The sequence below is a fragment of the Formica exsecta genome, unplaced genomic scaffold, assembly GCF_003651465.1.
Source record: "Formica exsecta isolate Colony F162 unplaced genomic scaffold, ASM365146v1 scaffold947, whole genome shotgun sequence".
Lineage (NCBI taxonomy): Eukaryota > Metazoa > Arthropoda > Insecta > Hymenoptera > Formicidae > Formica > Formica exsecta.
In genome coordinates, this window is record NW_021853711.1 from 117,743 (window position 1) to 139,303 (window position 21,561).

General features: G+C 31.5%; 3 protein-coding genes across 4 annotated transcripts in view; 2 read left to right on the forward strand and 1 right to left on the reverse strand.

Annotated features, from left to right (window-relative positions):
• Window positions 1-7,109, forward strand: part of LOC115245334 (thrombospondin type-1 domain-containing protein 4-like) — a 71,744-nt gene extending 64,635 nt beyond the window's left edge. The window contains exons 13-20 of the mRNA XM_029823613.1: window positions 1,414-1,546; window positions 1,849-2,101; window positions 2,667-2,846; window positions 3,170-3,334; window positions 3,664-3,840; window positions 3,967-4,132; window positions 4,303-5,366; window positions 5,784-7,109. Of these exons, the coding sequence (XP_029679473.1) occupies window positions 1,414-1,546; window positions 1,849-2,101; window positions 2,667-2,846; window positions 3,170-3,334; window positions 3,664-3,840; window positions 3,967-4,132; window positions 4,303-4,418 (1,190 nt within the window). The 3' untranslated portion in view covers window positions 4,419-5,366; window positions 5,784-7,109. The remainder of the gene's footprint in view (window positions 1-1,413; window positions 1,547-1,848; window positions 2,102-2,666; window positions 2,847-3,169; window positions 3,335-3,663; window positions 3,841-3,966; window positions 4,133-4,302; window positions 5,367-5,783) is intronic.
• A 2,923-nt stretch (window positions 7,110-10,032) lies between these two features.
• Window positions 10,033-14,462, reverse strand: LOC115245332 (armadillo repeat-containing protein 6 homolog). Of its 2 annotated transcripts, none has more exons than XM_029823611.1 (5): window positions 14,223-14,462; window positions 12,654-13,043; window positions 11,873-12,168; window positions 11,447-11,712; window positions 10,033-11,303 (listed from the first exon to the last, which is right to left on the reverse strand). In XM_029823611.1, the coding sequence occupies exons 2-5, from the start codon at window positions 12,893-12,895 to the stop codon at window positions 10,929-10,931; spliced, it is 1,179 nt and encodes a 392-aa protein (XP_029679471.1). In that variant the 5' UTR covers window positions 12,896-13,043; window positions 14,223-14,462; the 3' UTR covers window positions 10,033-10,928. The 2 variants fall into 2 exon arrangements, with proteins under 2 accessions (XP_029679471.1, XP_029679470.1); XM_029823610.1 differs by having other exon boundaries at window positions 12,654-12,985; window positions 14,223-14,459.
• Window positions 14,463-14,650: 188 nt separating this feature from the next.
• Window positions 14,651-18,128, forward strand: LOC115245333. Its single transcript, XM_029823612.1, has 5 exons — window positions 14,651-14,984; window positions 15,606-16,385; window positions 16,491-16,604; window positions 16,718-16,810; window positions 17,087-18,128. The coding sequence occupies exons 2-5, from the start codon at window positions 16,349-16,351 to the stop codon at window positions 17,158-17,160; spliced, it is 318 nt and encodes a 105-aa protein (XP_029679472.1). The 5' UTR covers window positions 14,651-14,984; window positions 15,606-16,348; the 3' UTR covers window positions 17,161-18,128.
• Window positions 18,129-21,561: the final 3,433 nt, after the last annotated feature.

Sequence of the window (21,561 nt, forward strand, 5' to 3'; positions counted from 1 at the left end):
TATATATATATATATATATATATTAGGATCTCCGTTAATTTGGCAATTTTTAAAATTTTTATGAGACCTCCTCTAACTTCTTAGTCCCCCCTCTAACTTTTTAGTCCCTTTAACTTTTTAATATATATATATAAATTTAATTAAAGTTTAAATTTATAAAAGGATGAAATATATTCGTTCAATGTTTTATTGTACGACACTTTTCGATTATTTAAATATAATACGGATTGAGAACGTGCAAAACATTAAACAATCGAATCGAGGAATCAAGTAATTAGCATAACGAAAGGCTTCGTGATAAATCAATCTTTTAATAAAAATATAATTTGTAATTTAAAGTATTTGTCTATATTTTAATATTCCGCGTATATATATTATATAGTACATAAAAATATTTTGACAACCGTCTATAATCGAAAAAACACTTTTCGGTACATTTGAAATTGGTTATTAATTGGTTTATTTCAAAACCTATGGAGCGAACTATAATCATTTTGATCTCATTTGAAAGATAATTTAATTCCGAACAAAAAAAAGTATGCGGTTTTTAACAAAAAGTACCGAAACAAATGTTGTAGAGAATCAAATTATCTTTCAAGTGAGATCAAAATGATTGTAATTCGCTCCATAGGTTTTGAAATAACCGTCGATAGCCGAAAAAACACTTTTCGGTACATTTGAAATTGGTTATTAACTGGTTTAAAATGAAATAATTGAAATAAAAAAAAAAAATAAAAATAAATGAAACAGATCATTGCAGACGTAAACGTTTGCAAAGATATACGAGAGCATACTTTTTTTAAGATGCTAGCCGGAAATCATAATTGATATTTGCTTCATACATCTTCGCTTACTTATTTGACATCTAGACATTGCAGATGACAGCATCTGTTAGTCGAGGCTGTGATTCAAATAAATGTCGTAATTCAAATTGACACGATACGGGCGGAAAGCAATGGATAAGAAAAAGAACGCGATGAGCATGTTAATCATAATACAAGATATTCCTGCCGCATTTTACTTTATTCATGATCTTTTTGACCAATAAGAAATTAAATTTTTTTTAATAAAGAATCGTAGAATATCAAGAATAAGAAGCATTAATGATTTTTAAATTAACCGATTGAAAATGAAAAGCCTTTTGCAATTTACAAAGATCTAATCTTATTAGAAAAATCTATTATTCTAATCTTATCATTTTCGTCCTCTAATTTTTAGTAGAATTTATTTTAATAGGATTCCAACTAAAACAATATTTTTTATCTTATATATTAACAATTTTTCAACAAGGCTAATATCAACTTTTTGCCAAGAAAAATTTGACTTTTAATTTCATTGATCGAGAATGAAATAAGACGCGAAACTTGGCTCACCTCATATCGTTTGGGCAACTCGCTGTATCTTCACTTATAGGCATACGTACGACGATTCTAAAGTGCATTCGTGAGAATAGTCAGACATCTGTCAACGATAAACGTTGTCGCAACGTGGAAAAACCGAATCATCCTCCCCCGCTGCGATGCAACGATCATCCTTGCGCCGCCAGGTATCTACATCGATATATTTTCTTTCTATAGTGATTCTTCAATAGATCTTTTGATCATTATCGTGCCTTCTTTCAGTTTTCCAAATTTTTTAATACATTCAAGTTCGATTTTTTTATAATATCTAATTGTTAAAAAATCGAAAACCTGCGATCTTTAATTATATCTTTGCTAAGAAAAGATTGACTTCAAATATATCAAGGAATTCTTGGTCGAACGAAAATGCGATAATCCTATATATTTAGAATTTAATTTATTCAAACAAGTTTGAATCTCGTACTCGACGAAGTGGAAATGTTATCAGATGGCGAGCCGAGCAGTGGAGCCAATGTTCGGTCACTTGTGGAGTCGGCATCAGAACGCGAAAACTCGAATGCATTCAGGAGCTGAACGCAAGATTGACAATGCGCGTTGCTGCCGGTGCGTGCATTCAACCGCCAGATCTGAGCACCACGGAAGCTTGCAGTCTGCCAGCCTGTCCCAACGCAGGCCCAGAATTGAGGCATATGCCCTCACAACACGACGCACCCAGGTGGGATGTGGGCGTTTGGAGTCCGGTGAGTCATTAATCTGTTAAATGCTTTTATTATTGAACGGCTACTTTTAGCGGTTTAGAAAGTAGGTCAGAAAATTATTAGGGATTAAAAATTAGAAATCTCTCCAAATGCCATAAAATATAAGAGATAGTCTTAATAATTATTGTTGTATCTTTTGCGCATTAAAAGTCGGAAACAATTTATGCGGATTGTATATTGTAATATGATGTATGTGTATGTAATTATATTATACGTAATTCTTAATATTTATTATGTGTGTAACACGCGACACACAAGATTAGTTAGAAAGAAATAAAAGCTGTGAGCTCAAAAATTATCAATTTAAACAAATAATAGCGTAATAATAAAATTCATTATAAATTTATTATATTGTTATAAAATTCAAGTACAAATTTTTTATTATTAATTTTATGCTAACGTTTTTTTTTGTTTTTTACAATTTTCTAACGTCTAAAATAAATGACATTGATGAGACTCTTCGCTTTACATTGTCGGAATTGATTTCAATTCAGCGATATCTTCCGCCAATCGAGTCTCCTATTTGTCACATAATTGCACTTTTTAGTGTTCGACGACATGCGGTCGTGGAATCCGAAATCGAACGGTGACTTGCATAACGTCCGGAGAATCGTGTTCGTTAGCCAATAAGCCGGAATCCCAAAAAGCGTGCGAGATTACGGCTTGTAACGCAGCAACGGACGTGGGACATCATGCACCCTGGCTGTACTCAGAATGGTCTTCTAAAGTATAAAATGCATACATTAATTAATGAATTAATTTTTCTCAATTTTTCATAAGCAAATAAATATTAAATTAAAAATAGAATACTTTTGTTCAAGAATTATGGATTTTTCATGCATTGATTTTTAAGAACATTTCATATATTCATATTCGATATATATTTTAAATATATAATCTAGTATTTTTGATGACAACTGGGATAAAAATATATATATATTTCAAACATTATTGGATTTTATTTAATATTTCTTAATTTTAAAATAAAAATAAAATATATACATATACACTTATTCGGGATATGCAGCCTAGCATTTGTCGCTGTTGTAGTGCTCCTCGGAATGTGAAAATGGTCTGAAAATCAGACGAGTGGCATGCGCTGACGGTAGCGAATTATTCTGCAATCCCAAAGAGAGACCGGACACGGAGATGCATTGTTTCGAACGGGGAACGAACTGCGATCGAGCCAAGTGGTTCACCGGTCCATGGACTTCCGTTAGTACAAGATGACTCAGAAAATAAAACGCTCGCTCCGTGGCAACACGTAATGCTAAAGTGATCACCGTAGATGACATTAATTTTTTAAATGAATCAAATTTTACTACCAAAATGCACGTTTTTAATTATATAAATAGACAATGTTGCACAATTTTTACCTTATAATCTTATTCTTCTAGATGATTTAACATAAGAATAAAATTACAATAATTTTTTTTTCTTTTCTTAATAAAAAGTTCTTTTTTATCCTTTTTCTGATTATTATACAATATAATTTTATAATCACTAGCAATGTAATCTCTTACATTAATTTCTTATGCTTTTAGTGTTCTGTTTCGTGCGGTGTCGGTATGCAACATCGAGATATCGCTTGCATAGCAAAAGCGAATGATGAGTTTGTCGTACTATCCGCGAAAAATTGCAGTGATCCGAAGCCAGTGACTAAACAAGTCTGCAGAATGTCGACATGTTCGCCGGAATGGTTCACCTCGAATTGGTCGACGGTAAAATGCGTATTAATTATATCGAGAGAATCTTTTGTCATAAAATTTTTTTTTTTTTTTTTTTTAGATTTTGTCAGTTTACATTTAAGAAGCGTGTTCGATGCAATCTTTGTGTCTTCTCTATAGTGTTCTGCAACATGCGGAATCGGAGTGCAAACACGGCTTGTACGATGCATCGTCGAGGGCATCAGTAGCACCAATTGTTCAGAAATCACGAAACCAACCACAGAGCAACGATGTAACACGGAGCCGTGTAAGAAGGATGTGCCAGTAGTAAGCAAACCACCGAAAAGTAAGAAAACTTACGCTATATCTTTCTAACTTCAATTCTTCCTAATTTTAGCAAATAAATTCGAGCAATTTTTTTAAAATGATAAATCAATAATAATAGTGCGATTTATTATTACATAAATAACAAATTTAAGATTTTCTTGATAGATATATTTTAATATTACATTTCAGAAATGCACGAACCGTCCGAGTGCGTTGACAAGTATCCGAATTGCGCTTTAGTAGTAAAGAACGGTTTGTGCCGAATCAAATATTACAAGCACTCGTGTTGCCAATGCCGCCAATAGCTGAGGCAGCAATTTTGCGTTCATTCACAATTTTATGAATGCGAAGTTAGTGTTCATTGATTAAAATATAGATATCATGTCACACAGGCAATTCCTGCCAAGCGTAAGACTGCTACAGAGAGATGATCACATATGTATAGTTTTATTTATAGTAAACGAATAACATAATTCTCATAGAACGGTAGAATTTCCTTTTCTTTTTTTTTTTTCAAAGGACGTTTCGATGAATTAGAAAGAATCGACGAATTCAGAATGCAGAGTTTATTTCTTCGTCTTAATCTTTCATTTTAATTCTACGAATTTTCGAGTCAATTTTTGGAGAAATATTGAAACTGTGTTCTGAATGAAGGACAAATAAATAAAATAATAATGAGATAAAAATATATATAGATATCAGAAAAAAACAAAAATATCCTACATTAAAAACGATAAGCTTCTATCTATTCGGATTAAAAATAGATTTTTTAATGATAGAAGTCCTCGAAAAACTAATCTTGATATTTCCGAGAATCTCAAACATAGTGAGAAAGTTCAGATTTTGTATTGCTTGATATTGTCAGGTTTTTGTGTGTGATAATATATTGCGATGTGTGATATGATATGTGCGTCCACCTGCAGATACGTGTACGGATCGTTTACATCACGTCGCGTGCATGTACGAGTCGATATCTGTGTTATCATCGCCGTGAACAGGAGATGCAGGGCCGTAATTTTATCGATTCGGACGAGCATTTATGCATACACAATATTGACCCTGGTGCTTTTATATGCAGTATCGCAAGCTTAATTTTTATGTGCTTTTTATCAAGCGACTCGTTTGCTGTATCCAAAGTGAAAGAATATGTGACAACCCCATTCTTGAAGACCCGAAGTATCTTGAAGATTTTCGTATAGAAAAACAAGAAGTCTCATATTTTCATCCCTATTTTAATGTCATAATATTTAACGGTAAATATATAGCTATTTCTACATTTTATTTATTGAATATTAAAAAATTCATATATAGTGCGTAAATCATATAGATTTTATTACATTTTGTATTAAACGTTGCGCTATAATTGTGGCTAGAAATTTCAATTCAATAAAAAATTTAATTTAATTTATTACTTAAATTTTAATTTAATTTATAAAATATGTATGCATTTTAGAGGCATTTGCCATATACTGCTTTATTTTAAAAATAGCATTATATATAAAGTAAAAGATATACAAAAATTATAGAACATACATATATAAAAAAAAGGATAAGTATACATGCTAAAAAATGTTACTTTCCTCTAAATATATCATTATTTTAATTTAATTTATCATGGCATCAGCACCAAAGAAAGTGTATACGATGCTTTTAATGCGTTTTTAATTTAGATCTGATATGTGCTTTGAGCGGTGTAGACTACGAAAACAGTCCGATTAAAAAGTAATAACATTTTTGAAGATGAACACGAAGAAGTCTCGAATATATCCAATTACGTCCCTGGATAACGAGCTTCTCTTTGCATGCACGTTTGCGCAAAACCTGTATGCTCATGGAAATCTCCGAAGCTGCTATATCCGCCTCTGCATCGATCGCGTAAAACAAGAAACGAGTTTCCAATGAGTCCGTATTCCGGAATCGACGTGAAACGATGTAAAAGCCGTTGTGTCGATTGTGTCGTTCGAGCGCACAGGTTTGCGTTATACAGGAAAAATATGTCGCGATAAAAAATCGGCGTTACTTGTTTCTGAAGAGAAACATTTTGTCACAGAAATATAATTGTCTTCTATGTTGAAATGTAAAAAATCATCAGACGACAATTTAATGTGGCAACATTACTGTGTCACGCTCGATATTCGAACAAACGAGCTTAATCCAGACGGAAAGAAATGTTCTTTTTTGTAAATAAGTTTTGAAGATACGTAGATTATTGTACATACGAATTGCGAAATAATGTAATGAAATACTAACGTCGCGATAAAATTACGAAAGCATTTCTTCTAACAAAGCGTAAATATTTGTTAATATTTTCCTGCATTCGTTGTAGCTTCGTGATTCAAACATTGATGTCTTATTAAGAATTAATATAATTTCTTTTTAGACATATTTTATGTTAATAACTGCTTTTATATATAAGTTAAAAAAGTGTTGCAAAAATTTTTAATTGATGTTTGATTTACGAAAATTGCATGGTAAGATATTCATTTTTCGAATTAAAAAATTTTGCGCGAAGCAAATTTTCTTTAATTGATACTTATATTTCTAAGGTTTGATCTCGAAGGAATTACGAATGTTAAAACTCTCGTTCTGCATACATCATTAGGTATCGAATAAATTCATTCGAGTAAGTTGATTGCATGATAATATATACAGTAATAGAAATATATGCTTGTATGTGCAGATTACATAAACTCGTTGATATATATATTGTATATTTCGCGACGTCGAAATGAAAATTAGAGTGATTCACTATGTATATCGTCAGCAAATTAATTCGACGTTAAACTCGTTTCTAATGCACCATTAGAAACAAGCTGTTAACACTATTAAATAGTATGAAGCAGTTTGGATTAATTAATCCAAATTGTATCGATTGAACCCTTTTACCATTTCTAAAGAATTATTCGAATGAATTCTGTATTGAATTGTATGCCTCATATCTTTTGTCTCGCTCAGATTCTCTATTTTTACAGCAATTACAAATTATTTACACAAAACTTTTATCTGTTCCTTTTTCAATTATTAATTTCACATCGATTTATTTACTTTAGTTACATCAGGTAAGTACTTTTCACAATTTTTATCTTCTTTTTCTGATGGCTTGTTTAATATATTTATTAACATTTTTCAAATTACGTACGTTGACATTTACGTTAACTTGTTATAGAATTTCTGTAACAAATGTGTGGGATTTATGTTTATATATATTCTATTCGAATTAATATGTATATCTATAAATTTAAAAAGATACAAACATTTTTATTGATTTTTAAATTAAAACATTTGTTTCATATACAATAGGTTTCGTTATTCACGTTTCATTAATTTGTTATTATTTACATTTCATTAATTTTATCGTAAGATAGTATATTTTTATTGTTTAAAAAATGTTATATAGATGCTTTTACTCATTGTTACAATTTCCATCTTCTATACGCGGAGTTCTTAAGATTCTATATAAAATTCCTATATTTGATTGTTATCATTCTGTTTGAAATTTAAAGTTTAACTCTCTCTCTCTCTCTCTCTCTCTCTCTCTCTCTCTCTGAGGTTTCAATTTCAAAGACGAAAACTTGCTCAATTAAATATTAATTACAACATGTTTGCGTTTTTATCAAATAATCGGAATAAATGATATCTCACTTGCGACATAACTATATTATAATATAAATATTTACAGTTTCTTACGGACATCATCAAATAATGCAATTTTACATGTAAAACGGTAGATCATGGGAGATGCTTTGGAGAAATGCTTTAACGCGTATGTGTAAATGCGGTGACGGTCTATTATCAATTGTGACGGTAATTGTTTGAGTGTTAAATGTCAATGGCTGTGATATAATCTTATACATATATTTGACTAAATCACCATTATATATTAACTTTACTTTGATTGGAGAATACAGAACTCGAATTAATTGCATCTATTTCTCAGAGGAAAAAACTATCGCAAATATCTTTTTAAATATCCTATAAGTATTTGAAATTTTAAGTGTGTTCTTCAGAAAAACAAGCAAAATACATTTGTAAAATACATTTTATTAAGATAGATTTATATCTAATAGGCAAACATTTTATAGGAATTATATAGAAAAATAACTTTTGGAAGAATATTTTATTTATTATATGCAATTTATTAATTGATTGATTAATATAAATAATAATTATATATTTGATTGCAGCAAACATTATTTTGGCTCTATATGTATAAGTTTTAATGTGAATTTATAGAAATCATTTTCAGTAAAGAACAAAGTTATTTTTGAGACAGTACATTGTACAATATAATTAACATTAAGAAGTACGAGGATGAATATAAATCACTATCGTGCTCCTTTATCGAGGCAAAACGTCCACTAATGTCCGTAAATATATGTTCTGTGTCATCGCAAGCACATATATGTCTCAATCGCATAGCTCGACTATCGCGAGTGTGATCTCGTCAAGAACTGTGATACAACGTAGTCTGCAGGAATGAAGTACAACGAACGATAACGAAAATTAATGATCAATACAATAAACCAGCTGCTCTCCGAGAAATAAAAATCATCTGGCGCTTTGTAAAATTGCTTTCGTGTCATTCGTAGTGCACTAAAAACCTTAATCGAAAACAGTATCATACGACAATCATATTGCAATCGATATATAATTAATCGTGACGAAATTATACACTATTAAGAATATAATTGTTATAATTATAAACGAGAAAGATTGTTTAAAAATAGAAAATTAAAAATTTGGCTACTTCATAATCTGCAAGTGTATTATGTCAAGAATCTTTTTGCCCGTATACATATAGTAACATTGCAATGTCTCTTTGTATAAAAAGATCCATCTTTATATGTAGAAAATCGGAGCTATTTGACATATTTAATTTGCATGGATAGAACACATATGACTAACAAGAATAAAAAAACAATCTTTTTATTGGGGTGATTACGATAACTTTGGCCCCCTATTTGAAAGGTCGTTTCAGAAGACATTTTTGACGAGGAACACAATCGTAATCGTGCCTTTTTATTTTCTAAACAATTTAAATCGATGCTTTATAATCATGTAAGTTTCTATGTTTAATTAATTATCGTACATTTTGAAATGTAGTATTTTTGCAGTATAAAAAATTAATCCGATTTTCCGCAATTTTCTCTTGCAGCCTCACTGACAATGAGATGATGTATATGAGCGATTTTACTAAAGATTGTTAGCCTACGCATTAATCTTATACGTCATGATATCCTCTGGATAGTATGGATCATGTTTCTACTTAAGATACGTGGGCGACGCGAAACGAATCATAAGAGAATCAGACTGATAAGAATAGACATGCGTTACTTATGTATTACAGATTGTAACTACATGTTTGATGTTCGAGCGCTCTTGGATATTAGATATTAATAAAACGAAAGTCAACAAACACCTGTTTTTGCTCAAGGAAATTTGAAGAAGCAACAAATTAGATGGCTATTGACAGATTGGTTGGAAATAAAATATCCTCTTTTTTCATGTCATTTATATTTGAAGAAAACTATACAGAATATATAATGGATATTATCGAATAAAAATATGTTATTACAAGCTTTTTTCGCGTAAAACAATATTTCCTCCAACACTATCTTTAATAGTCAATTTATTCTTTTTAACATATTTTCAATTTATTCTATATCAAATGAAATAATAATTTACTTTTCAATATGTTTATCGACACACAAATGATCAAGTGATTAATTAATTCATATAATTATATCCCCGAATTAAAGTAAATTGCTCTCGAATTATATAATGTCTAACACAGAACGAATTTTTGCATATTTGTGCTGCTTAAAGTTAGATGAATGCGTGAGAAGTGGGCAGAGGGGAAAAAAGGAAATAGTCTTCCGTGAAGATGAATCGATCGGATTATGTTTAACGATTTATGTATAATTAAAAATGAATTTTTATTCTCATAGCAATACGTTACAGATATGTAAATTTTTTCACTACATTTATATAAAATAATTTATAAAAAAAACAATCGCGATATATATATACCATTATATTTTATTCGTATTAATTTATGTCTTTTTTCAGTTTGGCAATGTTCATGTTCACATTACTTAGGTACATGATTGTACCAGCAACCTTGATTACTAACTTTAATTAGCAAAATGTCCTGTCTGCCTATCTCAAAATTATAATTATAATATAAATTGAGGAAAAAATTTAGTCATTTATCTTTAATGACTATGATAAAGCTATATTTATATGGAAATAATTTACTGTTTAAGATCTAGTCTCATAGAGTTATCTATACATATTAATAGTAAAATTGAGTAAAAACGACTAAAGTACAGATAACACAATTAGTTAAATAAAAATATATAATATAAATTCTGGCAGTGTATTAGAGAAGTATATTATATAAATTTCAGGCACTATACATGAAATCGCTAAATATTCTGTATAATGAATGACAATTTGTCACGAAGAACGAATGACATTAGATATTGTTACAATTTAATTTCGCTCTGGAAATGTCCCAATAAAAAATATAATTCTAATTAACAAAAACAATATATATATAAATTAAGATGCTGACTTTTATGAAATATTGCCTAGAAAATCGTGACTATTTTACAAAATTTTTATTTTTTGAGCACAAAAATATCTTACTTATTACGTTAATTAAGACTATTATCAAATATTACATAGCATTGCGAGGTGAGATAAAGCAAAGTACAAAATTCCAATTATCAAATTTCCAATGATGTACTTGTACAGTAAATATAGTTTTAATATTAAATTTTACCGATAATATTTTATGTTGACAATAATTATTAATAACGCTCGTTACTCATGCTGACACCTTTTCCTGTCCATCTTTCTTTTAGATCTACCTTCAGTTCTAGGTCTCTCAATGCGGCTTTGATGTTGTCCTCCAACTTGGGACCGTGCAAACGTAACGCATCCCGCAACACGTCTTCAACGCCATATGCTAAAAACTCCTTGGACTCGGATTTGTTTCGCACTGACATGTTCCTAATCGCCCAAGAGGCTTGTTTTAGGACGTTTACATTATTAGGATAAGCCTTCATAGCATCTACGATCACTTGGGCTGCGCCGCAATCGTAAAACACACCAGAATTTGAAGTGCTTCGTAAAGATAATGCGGATATGCAACTTAATCCGGCAGTCACGATATTCTCCGATCTCTGCCAAATATAATACGTTTTAATAAAAACTCGTCTTAAAAACTTATTTATTTGGTTGTGTATGTTTTAAAGAAATATTTTCTGAAACAAATTTATATTCTACAAAAAAGATTGTTTCGTTTCTTTATCACAGATAAATTTACCTTCATACGACTGATAGCGGATACGATTAAAGGCGCGCATCCGGAAGTCACAATGTGAGATTTTACATTGTCATTGCCAGCGAGCGCTTTGAGCAACTTTAAAGCCTGCCAATTTAATTTTTCGGAGTCTGGATACTCGGTCATTATATCCAGAATAAATTTCAAACCCCCAGCATCCTCTACTTCTTGGCAGAATTCATTTCGGACGATTAATGCGGCCAAGGTGATCATCAAATCACCTACGACCTTCATGTCCCTCTTAAATCCTGTCCGCGTGACAAACGCATATATTATCATAATGTAATGTTTTATTTTATTATAAAATAAATAATAATAATATAAATAATAATATATGAAACAATATATATAATCGCGTCAAAAATAATTCAGATTAATATTGTAAAGCTATCTAAAAATATAATCTACTTGTCAACAGCTCTGTCAGAACATCGAGAGCGCCTTTCGCCATGATAGTTGCATGCTCGTGAGCCTTTCCATACTCGTGCCTGATATCATCGTCCAAGACCAATGCTCTGATCACCGAACATGCGTCCTTGATCTCGTGCGCGCCTACATCCTCACGCACCAATATTTTCTTGAGTTTTTCGAAGATATTAGTGTCAAAGATCTTTTGTCTGTTCAGCTCGTGCTTTATGCAGCATTCTCGTATCCAATGCAGCAGACACTGCAATGTCGCTGTATCGTAATGCCTCTCTAAAATTCTGACAAAGAATAAGATTCCATGTAAAACGTCCAGAGACAAAAAAAAGGAGACAATATTTATAAAATATAACTACGTATCTTGGTAATTTTTTTTTCGATCATGAATCTTTTCTATGCTGGCCCATCTTACGTTAATTTTTTGTTAAGTTATTACAGATTTGAAAAATAGAAAAAATCAAAGTTTATAAAATAATTTTCAATATTTAATTTAAATGAGAATGTGTGAATATCCTTTTGAAAAAATATTAGATATATATTCTGATATTCTAATAGTCTTATAAATGATATCAACAAGTAACATCGATTTTCCTATCATCCGATTAAAAAACTTTTTTTTTCATTATTTTGTTCTTCTCGGTTTTAAGTTATCTTTTCCTCTTATAATATTTATATTATAATATCCTATTTTTTACAGGTTTGAAAGAAATTTATTAATATGTGTTCGCTTTTTCTTAGAACCAATCTTGTAAAGAATAATCCTTACTCTGCCTGCAATGCAATCCCGTCGTCATCCAACAAATCCGGATAACCCGACATTAATGAGGCAATCGTTTCCAGCGCGGATTTAAATATCACGTGATTCTTCTCGCAATCCTTCAGGAGATCGATCAAGATCTTGTAACATTTGCGTTTACCCGCAAACACTCTATATCGAATGTCCTTATCCAATTCAGTTCGCAATTCTTGCAACGTCTCGGGCACACGTTCGTAACTTTTGTCGTTCATAGCGCGCGTTAATTGCTCCAGACATATTACTATCTGTTTGTATTTGTCTTCAAGAACTAAATCTGTGATAATGTTGCTCAAATCTATCCCCTGCGCGAAATAAACGCTCCATGTTAATTATATCGCAGCAGCAATATATGATCAGGCCCTGTGATCAAAGTATACGAAATTTTCTCTAATAGACATAAATAAACTTTTAATTAATTTATTTCATAAATATTTTTATAAAAACTTATATTTATGCTACAGTCATTTTCTTTAATAATAATTTATTTGTGACAAAGCGAGTAATAGCGATAATATTTTTCGTAATTTAAAGTAAGTTTTTCTCTTCCCCTTTTTTATACAAATTTATCTTTTCTTTTTTACAGTTTCAAAGATGGATGCGTTCAGATAGATACAGTACAATAAAGAATAGGTCGATGTCTTAAGATAGCAATTGTGGCACGAGTGCTCCGAAACTAAGACCGTGAAGAAATGCGGAAGGACCGCGTAACAAATTTTATTTTTATACTACAGAACACTTTTGTAAGTACTCTTCTGTAAAAGCATTTAAATTTTGCTCTTTTAATAGCAATAATAATAAAAATCAGTAAAATATATTATCATAAAACTTCCAAAATTTTTACGAAAATATTATTGAAATTTAAACCGGAATTTTTTGTTTCCGATTAATAAAATAAAATTTTACATTTATTAACTTTTTTTTATCTCCTCTATCTTTATTAACTTTTATAGTTAACCGAAAAGTTTTTCGCTTTGATTTAATATTCTGTAATAATAGCAATAGGCACAGACTACCACTTAATTGTTAATATTCTGTATTTATTTCTAATGACATCAATGAAAATTCTCGATGATTTATTCGCTAGTGACTTATGTAAATGCATATATGAGAAGTAAAACACTTTTGATCAAATGCAAAGATACAAAGGAAATTTCCAAATATAAATTCTCGCTTAAGTTTTGGTGGTAAAATTTCAAATAACTTGGAACTTTGTTATTTTTCATTACAGTGATAAAAAGAAAGAAAAATCCTGGCACAGATCACGCCTATAAAAAGAACGAAACAAAAAAAGATACTTTCTTTTTATTCATATTCATTATAAAATTTATTCATCAAAACCAGTTTGAAAATTTCGAGATAAAAAAGATATTTTATAAAGTTTCTCAAAACTTGGAAAATTTCATTCTTTTTTCTTTATTTCCAGTGGACGTGAAAGTGAGAATTCTCAACGACCTGAGGCATGACTCACATAATCGCGCGCAAGGATCAGGATATTTTTCACTGATCATCGAGCGGTATAAACAAAGGATGCGGCATTACCTTCATCTCAAAGCACTTCATAGCGTCCTCGACCGCCTCCTCTTCGGTCATACCGAGACCCTCCATCAATTCCCTGATCTCCTCGTCGTAAGCTTCCTGGGTAATCTTGCTCATGATAAAGAGATTTCTCTCAGACGATGTTCCAATTTGCTATATAAGGAGATGAACGGCGTATGTGAGTCGCGCGAGCGAGACAAGCGTACACTGGCTTGTCCACGTGGTGACAAAAAGAGTAGACCTGTCAACGCGACTGCGCTCGCAAACTCATCTCAACTCTACCGCCGGAGTAATATAAATTGACGCCGTCAGAGGGAGCGCTACTCGTCGAGATTACAATCGAGACGGTGATCTCGATCAAGCAGTCGATTTATGTTCGACAACCGGTGGCGACCTCAGCTGCCTAAGCTGGCCTAACCGTGTTTATTCGTGTCTCACGACACAACCGACGATATTATTATTGTGCGCAAACCCTCGTCGTTGATAACCGACGCGACGGTTGATAACCCCGTGGTTAATAGCCAATTCGCCCGCGAATTTTCGGCATATACGGTCATCGCGAGTACGGAGTTAATTCGAGAAGAAGAGTACCACGTCGCCGAGCGTTGTCACCGTAGCTGCCGCTCACGCGCGGCGAACCAAAAGTATCCGCGTCGCGAGTTTCACGTCTCGTCGAGGATTCTCGCTGGCGAGGTGGCGAAGTGCATTCACCTCGCCCTTGCCGCTCTCTTCGCCTTCCGCTCGACAAGGGCAACGTTAAGTGAGGTAAGCGTTTTTGTCGGAACGCTATGATCTTTTTTTCTTTTTCTCTCTCTATCTCTTTTTCTCGTACACATATTTGGCACGTGAACTTTCGTTTACGGCTTCGTCGAGGCACGCGGTTCACGCATGCACGTCGTATATGTTTCTCAAGTTGATGACAGTTACCTGGCGAATCGGCAAATGGTAGTGATGTTGATTTAAGCTAAGGATATTGGTAGAATAACGTAGTATTATTGAATCTTGAATTTATAAACATTGAATATTAATTTTTTATATAAAATAACCTTCTCTTGTATTCCCTTTTTTTTTCTGTCTATAAAGAGAGGTGAAAGAGGTTAGTTTTTTCTGAGTAATAGAAATTATAAATATTATAAGACACAAAGATACTTTTTAGTGTATAAGATGTGATCTTAATTTTGCAATTACTTTCTTAGAAAGCATTTGCTTAATTAATGAAGCAATATCTCTAACTTAATTATTAGATGAAAAGTACTAGTAAGATATATCTTTAGAATCAAATAAACTAAAAAATAAAAGAATATTTAATTGTAATTAATTAGTTACAATAGAAAATGACAATTGTTTGATCCAATTGTAATATTATGATATTTATGTGTTGTGTAGACCACCATCGTAGGCTCATCACGATATCTTGGATATGAGACGTAGAAATAGTGAAAAGCAAGTAGAGATACACTTGCAGAGTGGATGTCCACGGAAGAAATGCAAAGGAGAATGATAAACATTATGATGCGTTGCATTGTCACGCATGAATAGTTATCATAGTTCATATCACATTGCTATTGAGAAGCAGCTCGAAGATATTTGGAGAACCAACATCTTTGGGACAACATCGCATTTTACATATTTTATGTATAGCAATAGAGATAATTTTTAAAAGGATAGCAGTGTATAAGGATATACAAAAATAATTTTTTTAACAAAGAGTAAATTTCATTATTTTTAATAATTACAAATCAACGTGTGAGAATTCTATGTGCCCAATAAGAAGATAAACTATATCGTCGATTACAGAAAGATCAGCTTTCCTAAATAATGCTCAAATAGCTGCGAGTAATCTGAGATCGCACATAAAATAAATGCCTTCCTTGATTGCTATGAAGCGATAAAAGAAAAAGTGCTTTGAATCTCTGAAGAGAATGCATAAAGGCCAAAAGAGATTATGTTTTGTGGTTGTAGTGTTGCACAAAGTCATTCGTGTTTGCTACATACAATGTATGACTAACAAGCAAATGAACTTGCATATGTTTTTCTATGAAGACGACGATCTGCTGATGTGATTATTCCTTCATAAACATCCACTGATACATCTTTGAAGATCGGAAACAGCACATTGGTGTCGTCTTATGCGACTCCAGAATCCAGCGGAAGACTTTGTGCCTGGTATGGAATTTCATTTTATAAATTACATCTAACGCGATTTTGTTTTTGAGCGCTTATTTATTTCTACAATTTATGTAACTTATATTTACATAATTTTATGTTTAGATACAAAAGATACGATTGACGAAGCCCTAATGCTGAAAGGAAGCTTGTCACCGTACCTTGACACTCACAATGAAGAAGAGTCGTCTTATGTAACACTCAGCAATGGGCCATATGGTAAGCATTAACACCATTGAACATGTATATCGTCGTAATAATTGCGATTAATTGAGAATTGAATCTGTGCTTAATTTGAATCTATTCATTAACTTCTCAATTCCTTGTTTCAGCATATGCAGCCGATTCCACAAGCGCAGAACACAACTCCTACAATCACATCCTCGTAGATGTGTATTTTGTAACACCTATCCTCTGCAAGCACTGTGAGTAACACACTAATTTAAATGGATTAACTTTCAATTTGTATGATTCATTGCATGAATTAATTTAGTGTATTAAAAGATATTACATTATTAAAATAATTTTCCTCTATCATATTCTCTCGCTCTTGCATTTTGTTAAGATTTATGTCAGAAAAATGTATAATTTAATTATTTATTTTAACCTTATTTTAAATAATTCTGTTTTGATTGAAAAAATTTTATATTTTGATAGAGAAACACACATACACATATTTATTTATAATCTTTTTATTACAGGTGAAGATTATATCTGGGGAACTGGCAAAGTGGGAACCAAATGCAAAGGTAAGACGTTCTATTACAATCATTAGATGTAATTAAATATAATAATTGAAATTTTGTGTGTTTTTTATTTGTGTCAGACATATTTTTGTATATGATGTAAAGTGCATCTTTTTGACCCGCTCAGCGGTATTATCAGCATAATAAGTTCAAAGATTCTTTCCGAAAATAGCCTCCTCAGAAAATATAAGATATGTGTGCTCTCGATTTTTTTTCTTTTTTAATTAAAAAGGAATCTTAATTTTACTATCTTACGTTCACGTATAGATTTGTATAGGCAATTAAATGTTGCATTGTAAACAAATGCATATGACGTTCAATCTATATTGTTTAATTTTAGAAAAACTAAATGTGAAATATTTTCATATCAATCTTCGGGAAATACAATTTATTATGGAGAAATGCGAACGTTGTTGTGCTCAATAATAGAGAAAATGTTTCCCGTTATATATGTTGTGCACGATTTAAATACATTGACGCGCATGACGTCAAATGACAATAGTCACCACGTGCGATGAAGTTATTCCGAGCATCCGCTAGATCGCAGCAATACCCTCGTCGCGGAATCCGCACGTGTAGATCAAGTGTGGATTTCGCGTGGATCCACCATCGAGGGCGGCACCGTAGCATAGTAACACGCCGGCGAGTCGCGCCGATCTTCAAGAGCGGTATCGCGTCCCCCAGGTCCCCCTTCACCTTCGCTATCGCGTGTTCTCGCCGCGCCGGTTTCTTTCCCGAAACTCCGCGGCCCTCTCCGGTCCCTCCGATCCTCCTCCTCTCGACATCGTACGAGCTCAGGGCCGTGCCTAATTAAAGTGCAAGTTTCCGATTCAATCGCAGGTATCATTTTGTCTTTTTTCAATACGGCTCTATTCTTTTCTCTCATGTACATCTCTCATATATTACCATTGTCATATCGCTATTAATTATATTTCAATCATAATCGAAACGTATAATAAAATGATGATATGGTTTAACATGGCATAACTGTAATATATAAAGTTGATTATATATCATGATATATAAAAAGAAAGAGATAATTAACAAAAAAACAAAAAAAAAATACATGAGAAATATATATTAATAAGTACTGTAGAGCTATATATTTTTTGAACATTTTCAATTACAATCATTTTCCAATTCTATTTTAGCAGTAATATGCCTTAAAAAGATGCTTTAATTACAATCTATGTATAATTTTATATTTATTTGATTATTTTGTTTTAATTGTAACTAATAAACAAGATATTTTCGAAAAAAGAAAAAGAGAGAGAAGAGAAAAGAGAAAACTATTGTACAAATATTAAACAATTCTTTTTTGAAAAATCGGTAGAAAAACACAATTTTTTACAATCCATACTTTATAATATTTTATGTTGCAATATTTTTCATTGATATTATTGAATTATAGAAATTGTAATATGGAAATAAAAAAAATATTTTAGTTTATAAATGTAGATGCATTTGGTAAATGCATAAATGCGCATTTTATTTTCGTACTTCATACATAATTGACATACATAATTTAGCATATTTTATATTTGGCTTTGTTTATTATTGATTAGATGAATTAAATGAAGTAAATATTTTTTCACTTTTTTTATTTCCCTGAGTATTTTTTATAACTGAAAAAAATGAATTTTAGCTTAATTTAATATTGGAACATTCAGTATTAAATTGCGTTCAAGTATTTATTAAATTTTTTATTCGTATAAGAGAAAAATTAGAAAATGTGCGTAAATATATAAGCAAAGAAAAGAAAAGAACTCGTTAAAAACTTAATCAACCATGTTGATAATTTTTGTCTGCTTGCTTCGAATGCGTATATACATTTATATTTATTCACACTGTAACATATATTACAAAATTGCATATACTTTGCTAATCGTATGTCACGAATCTAAGGTATATGGCTAAGTTTTATTGATATTTGTCATGACAACGATGACAAAAGTACGCGCTATAAAATACGAAGCACAAATACTTTGCGATAAAATGCTAAACATTATTCATACGCAGCACGTGGAGTATATCTTCGCTTTAAGCTTCAGCAATAAAACAAGTGTTTTTGCTTTAATTTTTGTCGTTTTTACATGACAGACTTATTCGACATGCTGTCTTTCATGTAAGTAAAGGCTGTAATTAAATCAATAACAAGTTTAATTCGCCATGTGAATACTATACTTCACGCTCACTATCGATTATTCGATCGGATTATACTATTCAATATCGTTAGCAAATCTAATAATGATTCTCTGTCTATAATTCAAATCTAATTGGTTATACACTACCGCCATTATATTTTCCCTCTCTTTCTCTCTCTCTCTCTCGCTCTCTCTGTCATGTAATGTCATATAAGCTGCTGTAAAATAATTCCGCGACTTTTCTCTGTTACATTTCCATTACATATAATTTTAATGATAAATTTTGTGGCTAGTAGAATTTTTATCAAAGAAAATATGAAAGGAGATCGTACCGATGAATATTTTCCCTTACGTAACTAACAACAAGATTCAAATAAAGATATTATTGGAGAGATATAGCCGATTTGAACTAAGAATTTAAAAAAACGCATTAATGCAAATTTGTAATATATATTATTCTTCTTAGATCTTTTTTTTTTTTTTTTTAATCTAGTATATTCTAACAATATCTAATAAATAGTTTGACTCTCAGTTACAAATTCTGCGCATGAAACGCAGAAGTCTTATCGTATTAACTTCTCTTCGATATTTATGTAATGACAAGTCTACCTACAGTTAAAAATACTATGAAAACCAGCGCGATCCGGTTTTGGGAGCGCGAAGGGTTAATTGCGCTTTCAGCTTTGCCGTTCTGGTTGCAAAAAAAAAATCATCGCACACGCTCGACGTAACTTCGCTCGCGCGTGTACGACACGCACAACGGCAGTTTTATACGGTCGAGGTGTTTCACTCTCTCTCTGGGAGTAGTGACGCTCGAGTGTGGCCGTTTTGCTCACGAAGGAATAACGCTGGCACGTGGTAATCCTTGAAAATCGGCGCTTTCGATTATGAAGTCGCGAACGAACGGGCGAGCGAGCAGACGCATTTATACACCCACGCGGCGCTGCTTTTGCATCGAACGATGAATTGCCGAGCTGTTTGTCGAATGCTGCCAAATCCATATATTTTTTTTTTTTTTTCCCGAAATAATAGTCACGATAGGTTTGACCTGAATTCGCTATACTTCGATTACAGTTTTACTTTGACTTGCAGAAAGATGCTATTTTGAATATTATTGATGAGATTCTTCTTTGTAGTTTCACAGAAAGCACTTTTTCTTACGCTCTAATATTTGCAAGAAACATTGTTTAAAATTGTCTTTCTTATAAGATAATAATTTTATCATATATATAATAACATGTATTCAATGTATATTATTTATATATTGACAACCGTATATATATGTGAAATATCTTCATTATTATTAGAATCTCTTGAAAGTGTCGATATGTGTATAAATTACGCTAAAAAATAATCATTTTTCTATTTTGGCAAAGTGCTCTCTTTAATTATTCCATAATATATAATATGTCTAATTGATCGCACAATAGTTGTAATAATACACAAGATGAAATATTAATTGATTAAATAATTAAATAATACAACCAATTGCATAGCATTTGCATGACATTCTAAGTCCGCGAAACGTCCAAGAGAATTTAATTGATCATGTTCACTTTCGTGCGCGCACATTCCGATAAATTGTTCCGGCACTTTAACATAAAGCGCGCGAGTATTCGTGAGACACGCTTTATGCCAAATTGCGATCAGTTGCTTCGGTATAAATCACTGACCGATATCAACGGAATATCTTCGCGAAATAAATACGCGCGAAAAGAATGAGAGAGTGAGAGGGACAGAAGAATTTACTGTGCATTCTCAGGTAAATCCTATAAGTGCACTAAAACACGGGACGAGTCAAGAAGTGTAAAAATTATGGCTAGAGATAAAACTACATATGTGCATTATAATTTATATTGCTATACATGAGTTATATTTGTTGGAAAGATTAATTTTCTCATATATAAACATAATTTTTCATAATATACATTTTTGACGCAATCACAAAATATATAGATATTCTTTATAAGATCTTTTACAAAAAGAATTTTGTATTTTTTATAGTTCTTTAATTTCGATGACAAGTAAAAGAGTAACTATATTAATATAATTAATCAATATTAATTTTTTTGAACTAATGCAAATTTGTGGATTTAACTAAAAAAATAAACTTCCGTCATTTACATTTATTTAAATAAAAATTAAAATAAATTAATATACATTATATTTTATTCTTAGAAACACGCTTTATAACAAAGAAAAATTATTGCCGCGGTTTAGTAATTATTTTTTTGAGATTTCTAAAATGAATAATTTGATTAATATTTGATTAAATATGCAATAAAG